We start from the raw sequence: 14,051 nt of genomic DNA, 5'->3' as shown, positions 1-14,051 counted from the left end.
AAATGAATCGCATATAGTATATAGTATATGATTAATTTACAAATCTATACGATGCTAACAATTAACTTCTGATGGTCATAGTGTTGTTAGCAAGGCTTTAAATTTTATGAAGCAGGTTTAAGAAGTGAACATTAATGAAAACTCGTGGCCTTATTAATATAGCAGACCTATGACCTATACGGTTTACCTATAGACACCTCAAAGATACCTCAAAGACAAGCATAACGTACGCCCCCTGGAGAATCTATATGTGCCCGGCGGGTTCCATTATTGTTGACCACAAGCATTTATCTCACACAATAAATATCGGCGAGTCGAGAAATTCCGTTGATGCATTGGGCTGTTATTTACAATTGGTAAAATACAGTTTCAGTTTAAAAACGTTTACGTGAATGCTTTTTAAAGTAAATAACAACAAATAAATGCCGCAACAAAAGTTTGCTCTAAATCGATGTATCTGCGCCACCGACTTGTCTTTTGCCACCCCGTTTTTTTCACATCTTACTCTTGCTTTTTCAGTTATATTAGTTTTATTAGAAGTCTTTCGTAGCCTAGATGTGTCTGAGATTTTCTCTATATAGACTCGAATCTTTTTTTTTTTTTTTTGCTGTTACCGTGTCGAGATATTTCTTGTCACTGGCGCACATGTGCGCTTTGGCTGAGTATACAATACCGAACTCCAGGGAAAAATGACACTTGCGCTATTGTGTAGAGAGAACAGAATAGCTCTGATGCATGCGAGCGATGCGCAACATCTTTCTCGTTAACACGTGTTATCTAAGGAACGAAAATACATACCGAATAAAGCTTCTTTCTTACATTAGTTCCGATTTTGAGATTTCTTATATAAGAATGAAAAATATCTGTATTTTGTGGTATTTTATTAAAGAAATATAATACAGTTTACATAATTTTACAGAGAAAATCATCTTCGTAGTACTGAAAATACAGATCGTAAATTAAACCGTTACACTAATTATTTTAAAGATATTATTGCGTATGATATTGAGTTTAATTGATACAGCCCCAAATTATACTTCGAGGGGACCCACATGTGTAAAAATAAATTCGTATTTACTATATTGAATCTTTATTTATATTGTTCGAAATGAAAAAAGATTAGTTGTGAAAATCTTGAAACACCATTCGATACTATAAAACACGTTTTTTTATTTTCATTACTTGCTTTACAAAAACATTCCTCAAGCCATACGCAAGTTCTTTCGGTTCTTGACGGCACTTTTGCTTCGTTATGCTCTATATACGAGAAGAAAAATTGTGAGTTATTATAAATATAGCAGTAAACAAACAGGTGGTTCTAGGTGGTGATCACAGATATTTTGTATTATTAACGTAAATAGCTACATTAATCGATGTTATCTTTGTTAATATATACGAAGATTTTATATTTTTACAATTATAGCATTTCGAATCGCATTGTATTATACATATACAAGTTGCGCAATTTTTCATGTACAAGCTCAATTTACGAGATGAATAGCATGTTCTCCTTTTTTTTTTTTGATTGACTAGCTCCGACAGCTGCACTTCCGCACATATGAGTGGATAAACGTGCAAAACTTTGGTACTTTAAATTACTTGCAATGAAAAATGCCTCAGAAGAAAAACAGGCCACCAAAAATATTGAACGTTGTATTTACAGTGTTTTGCATCGTATATAATAAGTATATTTCAAAAAGACCATTCTTCATCATCATATTGTACATAATTATGTAGCATAAATAAAATTAACTGAAAAGCTGCAATAGATTTTTAATAAAATATTTGATGCGCGGTATCAATACAAAAAAGATTGAAAACTATTTTTTTTTTGGCCAGTCGACGATCGGTTGATTGATAATAATTAAAAAGACATAGAAAAAGACTTATCCGACTATTTCGTTCAACTTATTTTGCAAACTTTTGAATTTTGAACTGGTTAATAATCATATAATCTACATTATATTTAACTCTACTCTGAAATGTACGTTATAATATGTATTGTCAACAGTTAACATTGATAAATCATGTACAAATAATATGCATTATCTCTTTTCAATATACAATTAAAAAGTCACTTAATCGATGCATATATAGATATCTATATGTCAGGTATATCTATTTATGTTTATAGCGTATTACTTCCCCTGCAGTATATGATTGCGTCTACTGTTTCAAGTATACAAACAAAGTAAAACCCGCGAGAAAAAGAACAGAAACAAAATAAAAACGAAACAATAAGAATAATCCTGTGAAAATTTCAGGACACTTGCAACGAATTCATACCGATAAACGAATAATAACGACTGTTGCGAGACCTTGGAAAGTTTGAAAATTGTTGGATTATAGAAAAATTGATGAAGCAAGGAACTTTGATAGTTTTGTATTGTGCCTTTAAATGAATAATAAGCGCGCGCCGTACGCTTCCTCTTGGAAAGCTTCTTCTCGCAGCTGTTTCTCGTTCGCCAATGTTCCTTTCCTTCGATAAAACCTATATACGCATATAGGAGCTGGGATTCGAGTGTTTTCGAGATATCAAGAGATATATGTAGAATCGTTCGGCCGAGTGCAGCAGCACAAGGACAACGCGAAATTCGCTCGGCTGCCAAAAGCGCTCGTCGGAATGATCTCGCGAAACTCGCCGAGACAGAGAGAGAGAGAGAGAGAGAGAGAGAGAGAGAGAGAGAGAGAGAGCGAGAGAGAGAGAGAGAGAGAGAGAGAGAGAGAGAGAGAATCCACGCGAGTATACGCAGAGCAGAGTGGGTTCGGCTCTGCCAGCCGCGCAATCTCTAAATAACGAAGTTCGAGCTTTACTTTCGCCTCGACGAACTCCCTCTATCTCAGCTGTACTGCCGAAAGATTGCTACCGCCGCTGTGTGTTGGAAAGTTCGCTCGGGCTTGCGGATGTACAGCAAGTAGTAGGCGGCCCATCGCGAATTGTAAAACTGATGTTGCAGATGCGCCAGCCAGCCAGGATTTACTTCAGCTGCACCAACACCATGAAGTATGTCACCACGGCTCCGAGGACCTACGCCGAGTTAACGTCATTAGTTTCAGCAAGTCAAATTTTTGCCCCTCGAGTAAGCGCGACGGAGAGAGCTAGACTGACTAGTTATGTGTATGTATGTATAAGTACTCGAGCTTTTTTCCCCCACTTGGAGTTCCGAACTCCAGACTATACAGCTCGTTTGCAACTTTTTCTCGCGAGACATCCTCTATAGCTGATTGCGTCGCATTGTGCTTGTTTCTCTCTCGGAAATTTTCTCCACCCGAAATGTTTTCAAAAAGAATTTTCCTTACCGAGGCGAAGAGATCCAGCGACACCGTGAAGAACTTCGCGCCGGATATAGACATGGCTTTCTGACACTGTTGACACACAATTTGCACGAAGGTCTTGGCCTCCTCGGATCCGTCGTACCAGTGGCAGGAGTAGGCGGCTTCCATCACCGACGAGCTCTGCGAACGACATAACGCGTCATGAGATTTATTCAATGCAAGTAGGTATACACTTGAATGTCGATATGTGTAACCACCTCTTCAATCAGTCGGTTTCCGAAGATACAGAAGAGGAACACCTGGCCGAGAGTGTAGAGCAAGTAGCCGATGACCGTGGCCGCGTAGACGTTCACTCCGTTCACCTGTGGATCGACGATTTATAGACACCGATTCCGATCGATGATTTCGGTATAGTATGAAAGATAAGTACCTTCGTGGCTTGGTAAGCGAGCAGCGTCAGAGTAATGGTGGTCGTCAACATGTGCAGCAGCAGCGCAACGCCGTACGCGTCACCGACCGACGTTACCAATCTGCAACATTTTACTCGTTACGATATACTTCTCTACTTGGCTAAATTAGTATGCTAATCAGCATCAGGAGTCAATTACAGTCCGATGACCCTCCCCCAATAAACACTAGCATCCTTTCATCGAGGGGGGACCCAACGGCGCAATGATAAATTAACAACGCACACGAGCCATCGATACTACCATCGAAGCAATAAGGGTATCATGACCGGCCAGGCCATCATCGAGCACACGATAATTCCGCCGAGTCATACATCGTCGAGCGCGCTCGTAAAGCGGCGAAGCAGTCCGTTAAAACGCTAACGAAGCGGCCATTAAAGTTTGAGTCGTGCGCGGGCGCGCAGCGAGGGAATTAGCGGGCAATTACGCCGGCGATACGCTACATTATTCAGGGCCAGCGCGAACTTTAGGCCATGCCTGCAGCAGCAGCGCAACGACGGCATCGGTAGCTTGCGCGCGCGCCTCCGGAAATCGATAGCGGAAAAGCGGCGACATTTGAAGGAGAGAGGGTGTGTGTGTGTGTGTGTGTGTGTGTCTAGAGCCATGTTCCGCGTGCGCGTAATAACGGGAAAAGCGAAGAGCGTAGATATGGGCTGTAGAGCGAGTGCCGTTCGCGACCAACTGCGGGGGTGGAGGCTATACGCTGCTTTACGAGCTGCTGCGGCTAAGTAAGACCGTGTACGCGGGCTCGCGATTGATTGCCGTGTACGGAAGCGTCTAGAGGTCTCGGGGCCTCTACACACAGTCACACACTCACACACACTCACACACACTCACACACACGCACACACACACACACACGTGGTGCGCGCTGCAGCGAACGTCGCGAGCCTACTACATGCCCCCCGGCTTTTATAGCGGTTGTTATGAGCCGGAGGATCAAGCGACTGGGATGTACGAGGCTTCATTCATTGCCCGTTTACCTTGATTCAGTTACGGATTTTGCTGCACGGATGATTCCGCAAGCTCACGTTTTATTCTCCGTCTCAAAATATCCTCCTCTCGCTGAATCATATCACCACTTATAAATTATACTCTCATGCATACGAAAGCCTCGCAGAAAACCGACCGATGTTCGCGCTCGAGAAACAAGCAAAATAAAAAAAGAGAGAATCTCCCGTCGTATACCGATAAAACAAACCAACATCGACATCGAACAAGCGCCTTCAAATCTCAACTTCCTCCCCCTCCCACCCTTGAAAAATACACGCGCAACCCGCAGCATCTCTCGTCCGCGTGCAATCGAGTTAGAAGAATATCTTCCCGCGGCAAAAAGAAAACTTTTTTTCTCTTTAGCCTCTTCCCGCAAAGCTCGGGAGAAAAAGTCTCGCGCAAAAAAGCTCTCAACGCGTTCATTAATCTGATCAGCGTCGACCTGTCTCTTTCTCGCTCGCTCGACGTTATACCGCTACAGCCGCGTGTGTGTAGAGTCACGTGAATATTTGAACGGCTGCGGCACACAGCTGCTGCGACGGGAAATAAAACGCTAGCGCGAGAAGAGAGAAAAGCCCTGCTTGCACGCACACTAGTTGCACCGCAGCGATCCCTTCCCCCGTTGCGGTCAATATCGCGAGCGTAGTGCCGCGCACCGCTTGGATGAATACTTCAGGAGCGCGTGCGACTATATCTTTCTTTTAGCGCGTTATCGCGCGCGGTGGCAGCTCCCCTCCGTATACTCGATTCTTATCGCTCTCTCGCGTGATGCGCTGCAACTTTGCACTTGTGTTATACTCTTGAGAGAGAGAGAGAGAGAGTGATTTTTTTCTCTCGGCTTTTACATTACGCTATATGAAGTGATCGGTAATTTGCTAACTGAGAGGGTGAAGCGTATAACGCAAGTCGGACGTGGACCGAGTTGGCTCTGAATTTACAAGCGAATCGATCAATTTGAAGCATCTGCCGCAGCGGTCGGTAATTCAATCTTTCGACAAATCGATTTGCACTTCTGATTAGGGAAGTTACACTCGTAGCGAATCAGCCTCGCTCGCACCTGGGACTCTCTCCCTTGTAGCTCCCGCGGTGTGTATACACGCGCACAATGCAGCGCGACGAGGACATTCGAGCGCTCTTGGATGGGCTACGTCGGATGCGATATAGCATAGTGAATAACCAATGGTGATTGAGGGATTTGATTGGAGAGTGTCGTAGTGCGTTTGTTCGGAACCAGCTGCCCCAGTGATTGTGTGTCCGATTTCGTATAGCACCAGTGATTATGTCGGATATTTTAAATTCGCTCTGTTTATGAAAGCAAACTGAATTTCCTTTCGATCGCTATACGTCGATTGCAATCATTGCCAACTTTCTTTTCATACATCACCAAAGTGACAATTTTTCCGAACAACGAGCATCGACGGACTAATTCTCAAAAGCTTCCGGATGAGCGTAATAATAAATAAACGTCTCCGCTATATTCCGTCGAGCCGTTTTACGCGGGGATTTATACGTCGAGCAGACGGGAATCAGCCGCGCACCTACGTAGCCGAACGCGCGCTTTACCATAAAGTTTTCATCTCATTTTCCCGGGAAATCCCTCGCGATTTTATTGCTAAATTTAACATCCTCCCGCACTGCGAGCTGAAAAAAAACGCGTCGTTTCCTTTGATGCGGCACATAAGTCCGCGACGAGCGACAGGTATTTTTTACGGTGCCAAAAGCGCGGAATTTCATTTTGGACTAGAGTTGCAGGGCGGTGCGATCCGGATTACGGAACTTTTATCGAGGGATTCGCGCTCGTTTTCCTTAATTGGAAAACCATTGGATTGGAAGAGGCCTTTAAGGCCGCTTAACCTGTGCAGACATCGCGACAACCTATTTCTCGATAGCCAGCGACGAAAGTAGGAATGCAATTCATATATCTCTCTATACAAAACGCGCGATATTCTCCCTGTGTCCCGAGGTCGTCGTACGTGCCGCGAGAATTCAACGAAAAACACGACGCACCGCGCGAGTATAAATTATTTGGTCGCGGCATACACGCGCTTAGGAAAGGAGGCGCTGCACGTGACTGCATCTCGCTGTAGGTATAATACACATTACGCGCTAGGTGTACCGCGCGTAGCCTCGCCGAGTATTTCCCGCAATAAAGCGCGCTCTATATGCATTCCTCGCGATCGATCTAAACGCGCGACTATTATCTTCAAGAGCGGCTTTCTTTATTCTCTCTTTCCAATACTCTTCCGACGTAGTGTTATATGGCATAATATAGCTGGCCTTCGCCGATGCAGCCGCGCGTGAATTTCCCCGCGACGAGCCAGACGCTTTCTCCGGAAATACATAGCTCCCTCGCCGATGCTTTTTGCCGTATAGACTCGCTGCGAAGGCTATGGAGAGCGAGAAAATGGAGAAGGAGAAGCAATCGCCGGGAGGAAAATGTACCCCGAGCTATCTCTGATGTTGATCGTCCGAAATTGCGCCGAAGTCTGTACAGTGCGTTATGCTGATGTTGCTTTCTGGAAAGCTCTGAAAATTTCACTCGCACGCGTGTGTATGTGTGGTTAACGCCAGAAAAGCTTGCCCAGGCTCCTTTTTCCAGAAATAGCGACGAAAAGATTGCGCGAATCGCCATTGAAAAGGATTGCCGTGCGGGAATATATTCCGCGCTTGCGCGCGAAATGTGCGTACGCAAATCTTCGTGTAACGTTATACACCGGGAAATGTTTGCAGCCAAGATTGCCGTGCGGTTTTTCTTTCGTCGCGTTTATTTGCAACTGCAAAATGTTTACGAGGCTGTATATTTTTCACGACTCTCGTCGGTTGACACTGGGTTTCGCGGAATTGAAAAAAGTAACGAGTAAAAAAGACGTTTCTTCTATTTTTTTTTTCATCTGACTAATGCTTTCCTTTTGAATTTGAGCGCTTTCGTTTCGTTATAAGAAAATGAAGAAAAAGCGTAGGTGTAAAACCGAGACGTATAAAACTTGCCTCCATTTCCCAAGTGCTTCCCTCCCACGGAGGAATCATTTAGTTTATACTGCAAAATCGAAGCGGACGGTTCGTTTTGCATAAAACCACTATACCCGGCGCGCGCGATTTACGACGGCAGCCGGCTGATTTACGCTCGAAAAAGTTCATCCGCGAATCTTCTAAATGTATATGACAGCGAAGCGCCATTGTGCGCAACATGCGGCGCAAGTAATTACAAACTCAGCGTCTTCTTCCGCGCGCCGCAGTAGTAACAGGTGCGCTACGGTCGGACGTCGCTTTGGAAATTTAATAAACCCGCGCCTCCGCTCTTATATATATACTTGATATAAACCGAATAAGTGTATCACGGCCCCAAAGTGGAAGTAGGTTCCCGATGAGGCAAAGTAAACAGTTGCTCGAAGAAAAAAGCGAGAAAACACATTGTATAGCGAAAGAACAATACGCGCACGCAACCGACAATTAAACTTTCGCTCTTCAAAGTGCCTCTGAATTATAGAGCAGCAGCCACGTGCGCGTCGTCGTCGTCGTGGGTTGAATTAAAAACCGGTATAAAGCGAGCCCTCGGAAAGCGCGACCTCCGAGAGTCGAGCAAACGAAGGTCGACGCTCGCGCAAGCTCGGAAAGCGCCGAAAGCCCAATGAGACAGTGTTTGCTCAGTGTGAGGTTTGACGTGGAAAATTAACGCGGCTGCGGCTACATACAGGAGTCGCAGTCGGCCTTCCGAGAAGCTATAGAGATTATAATGGCATCAATGATTCAAGCGCGAAAAACGCTGTAGCCTCAGAGCGGTGAAAGCCTCGAGCGCAGCTTTCCATGAGCTTCGTCGCTATGTTAGTTCAAGGGAATTACTACGTTGAACGCGGCTCGTTGTTTTTGTAGGATATAGCATTGATGCGACCAACTCCGCCTCTAATTAAAGCCTCGAAGGTAACGAGATCTAGAGCGAATAAGAACAAGGCGACTACGAGAGAGAGAGGGTTGATGCTCACAGCGGATAAACAAGAACAACAGCGAGAGTCACCGCATCAGCTCTGTCTCTCTGTGCTTTTTTTTCTCCCTCGCGGCCATATTCAGCGGAGTTATTTGCATGAGCGGAGAGAGAGAGAGAGAGAGAGAGAGAGAGAGAGAGAGAGAGAGAGAGAGAGAGAGAGAGAGAGAGAGAGAGAGAGAGCGAAGCGATCGAACGAAAAATCTCCCCCGCTGGGCTGCGGGTGCTTTGTTCACCGAGTGTTGCTGACAGTACACACACGGGGAACATACGGTTATGTATTTCGAAGCCTCGCAGCTCACGCTCCAGATTTCAGAGAGCGCGAGAGGCTATAATTTATGCCTCCGCCGTGGCGGAAATACGTCAGTCAAATTCTGACAGTGTCCCGGGCTTTTTCAAGGGGGTATTTTAAAAGGCGCGAGATCTCGTCGAGCGATAAATTCTCCCCCTCACCTGACGACGTGCTTGTGCCTCTCGACCCAGTACTTGATGGCGCTTCTCACGAGCATCTCCTGCTTCTTGGTCAGGCCATTGGGTCCGACGCCTCCGTTAAAGGTCGTCCCGGCGGTCGGTCTAAACGTGGCCGTAAAGTCCTGTCTGTTGCTGTAGATGCCTCGGAGATCGACGTCGAGGACGTTGTCGCCGTTGCCGCTGGGCTGTACTCCCTGAGAGTCCCTCAAGTGGTCCGCGCTGCCAGCCTGGACACGAGCGGTATGTTGTGTTGCAGTGGACAATGCGAAAATTTTATGATTTTGATTTAACAACATGTCCGAACCGAAACGTTGATTAATGATCGAACCGACAGACTACGCGATATATCGACGCATCTAGGATTATAGTTTTGTTTTGTGTTACAATTCTCGACGCGTTAATTATACGCATCACTATCCCCGTTATTTAGCGATTCTTCGCACAACAATAACGCAGGACGCAGTGTAACAGCGAATAAAGCTGCAGCAACGTAGTCGGAAATTTCTCGAAAACTAATTTAAATATCAAAAGCAATGCAAAACGTGACGTGAAAACGAAGTGCCGCGCATCCGCGCATACAAACCTTGAAGAGTTCGCCGCTGTTGGGAACGACGGTGTCAAGGGTCGCGCTGAGCTCCATGAGCGGCTTCATGATCGCTTTGAGATGCTGGAGCTGCTCGCAGGCGAAGAGCAACCACGAGCAGAACAGCACGTCGAGGGAATTCGAGATGGCCATGGAGATGATCAGGTAGTAGAACTGGTAGATGAGGGCGAAGACGTGCCCCGCGCCGCTCATCGCGTTAAACGGGTAGAACGTGCGTATCATCAGTCTTGGAATCTATGGATTTTTTTTTTTTTTGAGTATAGAGCAGAATTCGCTATACGAGATCAGACAGTTTTGACTTACTGGAATAATGGTCGTCTCGTTGGTCTCGGGATCGACGATCCTCTTGACCGACTCGTCGACGAAGGTGATGCCCGTCCAGGAGATGACCGAGAATATCGTCGCTCCGGCTACGCAGAAGAGCAGCCGCCTCATCTTGGTGATGGCGAGAGCGTGGAAGCGAGCGTTGCTCTCGGCGAACAGAGGATGACTGTTGGGGTTGTTCCAGATGGCCAAGGTCTTGTAGAAGATCTTACTGCGCACCGGGAAGTAGATCATCTTCACGATCGGATGGAGGAAGAAGAGCATCGTGATCGTGTTGGCCGTCAGGTCGTCGACGTCGTCGCTCTCCATCATCAGGTTCACGGCCATCATGCCGTACTGCATCAGCAGCATCAGTAGCGTCACCTGAAATTATTCGTGGACGTCGGGTTTATTATGTACTGCTTTGCTCGACGCTTCGAAGAGAATCGAATAGAATAGCTGGCACTCACGATGCAGTAAATTCTGTGGGGAAACTTTTTCCCTTCGCTGTAGTAGTTGAACATAAAGTGACCCACTCCCTGCATCACCCTGATGTTTGGTAGCAGGTCCGCTACCAAACCCTGTTGCTTCATTTTCATCATCTGGTGGACAGAAAATGGTTAATCGTGAATTTTTTCTGCAATATACACAGCGAGAATTTCGATAGAATTGCAGAGCCAGCAGATATTCAGCAAAAATATGCAAACATGTGCAACGAACTTCAATAACAAAAGCAGACTTTCCGGTAAAATAATTTCGCAGCAAGCCTGGAAGTTAAAGCGATATTTTCTTGCGCTACACCTTATAATTTATTCAGGCAAAAGAATATTCCACACAAGACACGTTAACCTACGTCGATTTCGTTCTCGCAACGCGAAGACTACGTTGAGAAGAGCATCGTGATACAAGATTGCACGTGCGCACAAAGTGGAACGTTCTCGAAGCGTTAAATCTCTAGATTCTTTAGCGCTGACATGATGTACGTGCTATCAAAGCCTCGTCGAGAGCTTTGTACATGATATTGATTAAGAACTTTTGCTCTCTCTCTCTCTCTCTCTCTCTCTCTCTCTCTCTCTCTCTCTCTCTCTCTTACACTTCACGGTGGTGCCTACCTTTCTCAAAACACGAAAATTCGTATTTTTAAGAAGCAACGTTACTTCCTTTGTATTTCCATAGCTGACGTAGAGCAGACCAGGTATGCATAGGGGTAAACTGCAATTATTGACTAACTTGCAAAAGTATTTGACGTTGTCATCAAAACTGTATCTAACCTTTGAACGTCTGGTGTGTATCGTAGTCCTTGGTGGACTTTGGGGGTATAAGCACGCTCAACTCCGTTTAAGTATGTATAGCGCTGTGGTCGCGACGATCGAACGGAAACTTTACATTTTAAAGGTTGTTACATTTTCCGCGATTCGTTTGTTCAGTAAGCCCCTGTACTTAACCGGGAATTAAGAACCGTATATAATTGATTCCGGATCGATCTATATACGAATACACGATGTTTTTCCCTGTCGAAAGAAACAGCTCTGCACCGCGAATAACGCACAAATAGACTCTGGCTGCGGTATAAACTTTATGCATCCATTATTTAACGTAAGCCGTACAGCGCGATATATAGAATTCGCGATTTTGCTGGTATTGCAAAGAGACTTTAGGTTGGAATAAAATGCTCGGAAATGGTTTTGTAAAAAGAAATATCGTATCAAAGCGTATCTCTCATCGAAGCTCGAATTTTCGCGGTATTTATTCTGCCGAATTTAAGGCGCGACTTTTGTCATCGTGAAAAATAAATTTTCCCGAAACTCCGATATAATAGTTTCCGTGTAATATTGTTTTCAAAGCGTGATTTTATTTAAAAAAAGGAACCTTTGATGTTTGTGTTGTCGACAATCTTTTGCTAACAAAATTAAAATCGTTTACCTGGGCCGCCTCACAACGCCTCGAAACAACACAGACACACACAAACACGAACTCCCGACGAAAGCACTGTCATCACCTGCACCAGAAGCACCAAAAACCCGCGCAACAGATCTTCGCTCGTCCGCCACACAGAGTCAGAGAGAAAGATCGAAGAGCAAACCGATCCTACCTTGAAATCGTTATCCTTCTCGGCGCACTCGGGGTAGAGAGTTGAAGAACGCGCCGCGTCCCAGACGCGATTCGCCTACGATCGTCGCAGTGAACGCTCGGCCAGCCGCACTCGCCGTATGTATACTTATAAACGCGCGTCTATAGATGATACACACGGAAACAATAAGACGAGTGCCGTGCGAGAGGGTGAACGCAGCACGACTGGCGCACCTGGCGCGCCGAGCTGCCCCCGCGTTTCTTCGCTCCCCTGCCCGCCGCGGCGAACTCTACCTAGGCGCCGTCGGTATAGGTACCGAACCAAACGTGGACCAATCGCCGACGCGGAACCGGCAACTCCTCGTCGTCGCGGGCTAACGTAGGGGCGCTGCTGCTGCTGCTGCTGCTGCTACGGCTGGACTTGCTCTCGATGATCAATTATTCATGCGCGAGTGTTGTTGAACGAGGGGACGCTCCGTTCTGCGCCGGACATCTATATCTATGTGTATGGTATAGCGGGAGAGGCGAGGGGAAGAGAGAGAGAGAGCGCGATTTTCCTGAGGGGACGAGAGCTCCCACCGACGTTTTTCTCTTCCATTTTATTGCTATCTTCGAGAACGAGTGTCTGGAGATTTTTATGGAATTTACTTTCTGCTTTGGGAGCGGACGCTTTTTAGCGGTGTTACGACCACTGAACTCTGTCGTTGCAACAAACAAAAAACAGTAATTTAATATTCGTAATTGTTAATGCGGCTGCAGAGATTATAGACAATATACAAATACAGCGCGGTACGCGAAGAGCAACGCAGCACAAACACGCTTCGCGGATATAATACACCATATTTAATTATTTACATACGTTATACTTTCGCAATAATGCTTCATTTCGAAACAATGGGAAAACGTAAATTTAATCCCGCAGTTATAATTTGCTTTTGAAACGTAATAAGCGCAGTTGATTCGCAAAGCGCATATCAGCTGAAAAGCGTGTATAAGGCCAAAGGCTTGCTCCTGAAATAGAACAGCCCAGTATATATCCGATGACTTTTTTTTCTAACGCGCGCATTACCTATGTGGATAATTGTAAAGGGGCGGTCAGCACTGGCATATATCGACCAACAAATAACTATAATTTCTCGGAGGCGCACATATGGGCAAATTCAGAAAAAACCGGACACTTTTGGGGGTCTGAGTGAACGAAATTAAAATTTGAGGGCACACCTACAAGACCAACTTTTTTGGGTTCTTTAGGCCACCCAGAACCCGAAAAACCCTGGGTTCCCGCGATCACGAAATACTTATTTTTTGCCGGGCACTTTAAATTCTCTTAAGGGAATTTAACATGGGAAAAATAAACGAAAATTAGCCATGGTGTGTATTACTAGGATCGAAGTATTAGAAGAGAGCTTTAATTTAAGGGCTGGTGAGTAGCGGTCAATTTTAACCATCTAGCCCCCAAATTAAAGCTAATTACTTCGACTTTTGTTTTAAAAATTATATATATGCCCATCAATTATAACTCTTTTTTATCTTTATATATATATATATATATATAATGAAACCGGTAAAATGTTCAATCTGATTTTTGAAAGCAAAATTAGAAGAAAAGAGCTTTCATTTGAGGGCAGGATGGTTAAAATTGACCGCTCGGATCAAAAGTTATAAGGATTTTAAAAATGGGGAAAATCGCTAATTTTCGTAAAAAATCCAAGTCTTAATGATTTTTCGCTATTTTGAAGCCTAGACAACTTTTTCCCTAGGCAATTATTTTTAACTCACCAGCCCTCAAATTGAAGCTCTCTTCTAATACTTCAATCCTAGTCATACACATTTTTTTATTACGCCTTTAGACACTGATTGGGTGAAGTTGAACCATGGCTAATTTTCG

At 44.9% G+C, this 14,051-nt stretch overlaps 1 protein-coding gene across 3 annotated transcripts; it reads right to left on the bottom strand.

Annotated features, from left to right (window-relative positions):
- Positions 1 to 864: 864 nt before the first annotated feature.
- Or1 (odorant receptor 1) lies at positions 865 to 12,430 on the bottom strand. 3 transcript variants are annotated; one of them, XM_031927183.2, is made up of 9 exons: positions 11,206 to 11,512; positions 10,564 to 10,695; positions 10,094 to 10,477; positions 9,770 to 10,024; positions 9,169 to 9,413; positions 3,707 to 3,806; positions 3,534 to 3,638; positions 3,301 to 3,456; positions 865 to 3,028 (listed from the first exon to the last, which is right to left on the bottom strand). In XM_031927183.2, the coding sequence occupies exons 2-9, from the start codon at positions 10,693 to 10,695 to the stop codon at positions 2,978 to 2,980; spliced, it is 1,428 nt and encodes a 475-aa protein (XP_031783043.1). In that variant the 5' UTR covers positions 11,206 to 11,512; the 3' UTR covers positions 865 to 2,977. The 3 variants fall into 3 exon arrangements, with proteins under 3 accessions (XP_031783043.1, XP_008216398.1, NP_001164465.1); XM_008218176.4 differs by lacking the exon at positions 11,206 to 11,512 and adding an exon at positions 12,186 to 12,430 and having other exon boundaries at positions 1,151 to 3,028; NM_001170994.1 differs by lacking the exon at positions 11,206 to 11,512 and having other exon boundaries at positions 2,978 to 3,028.
- Between the last annotated feature and the right edge of the window lie 1,621 nt (positions 12,431 to 14,051).

The sequence above is a fragment of the Nasonia vitripennis genome, chromosome 3 (assembly GCF_009193385.2).
Source record: "Nasonia vitripennis strain AsymCx chromosome 3, Nvit_psr_1.1, whole genome shotgun sequence".
Lineage (NCBI taxonomy): Eukaryota > Metazoa > Arthropoda > Insecta > Hymenoptera > Pteromalidae > Nasonia > Nasonia vitripennis.
Note: the sequence above shows the minus strand (reverse complement) of the source record. Positions and strands in the feature narration are given on the sequence as shown.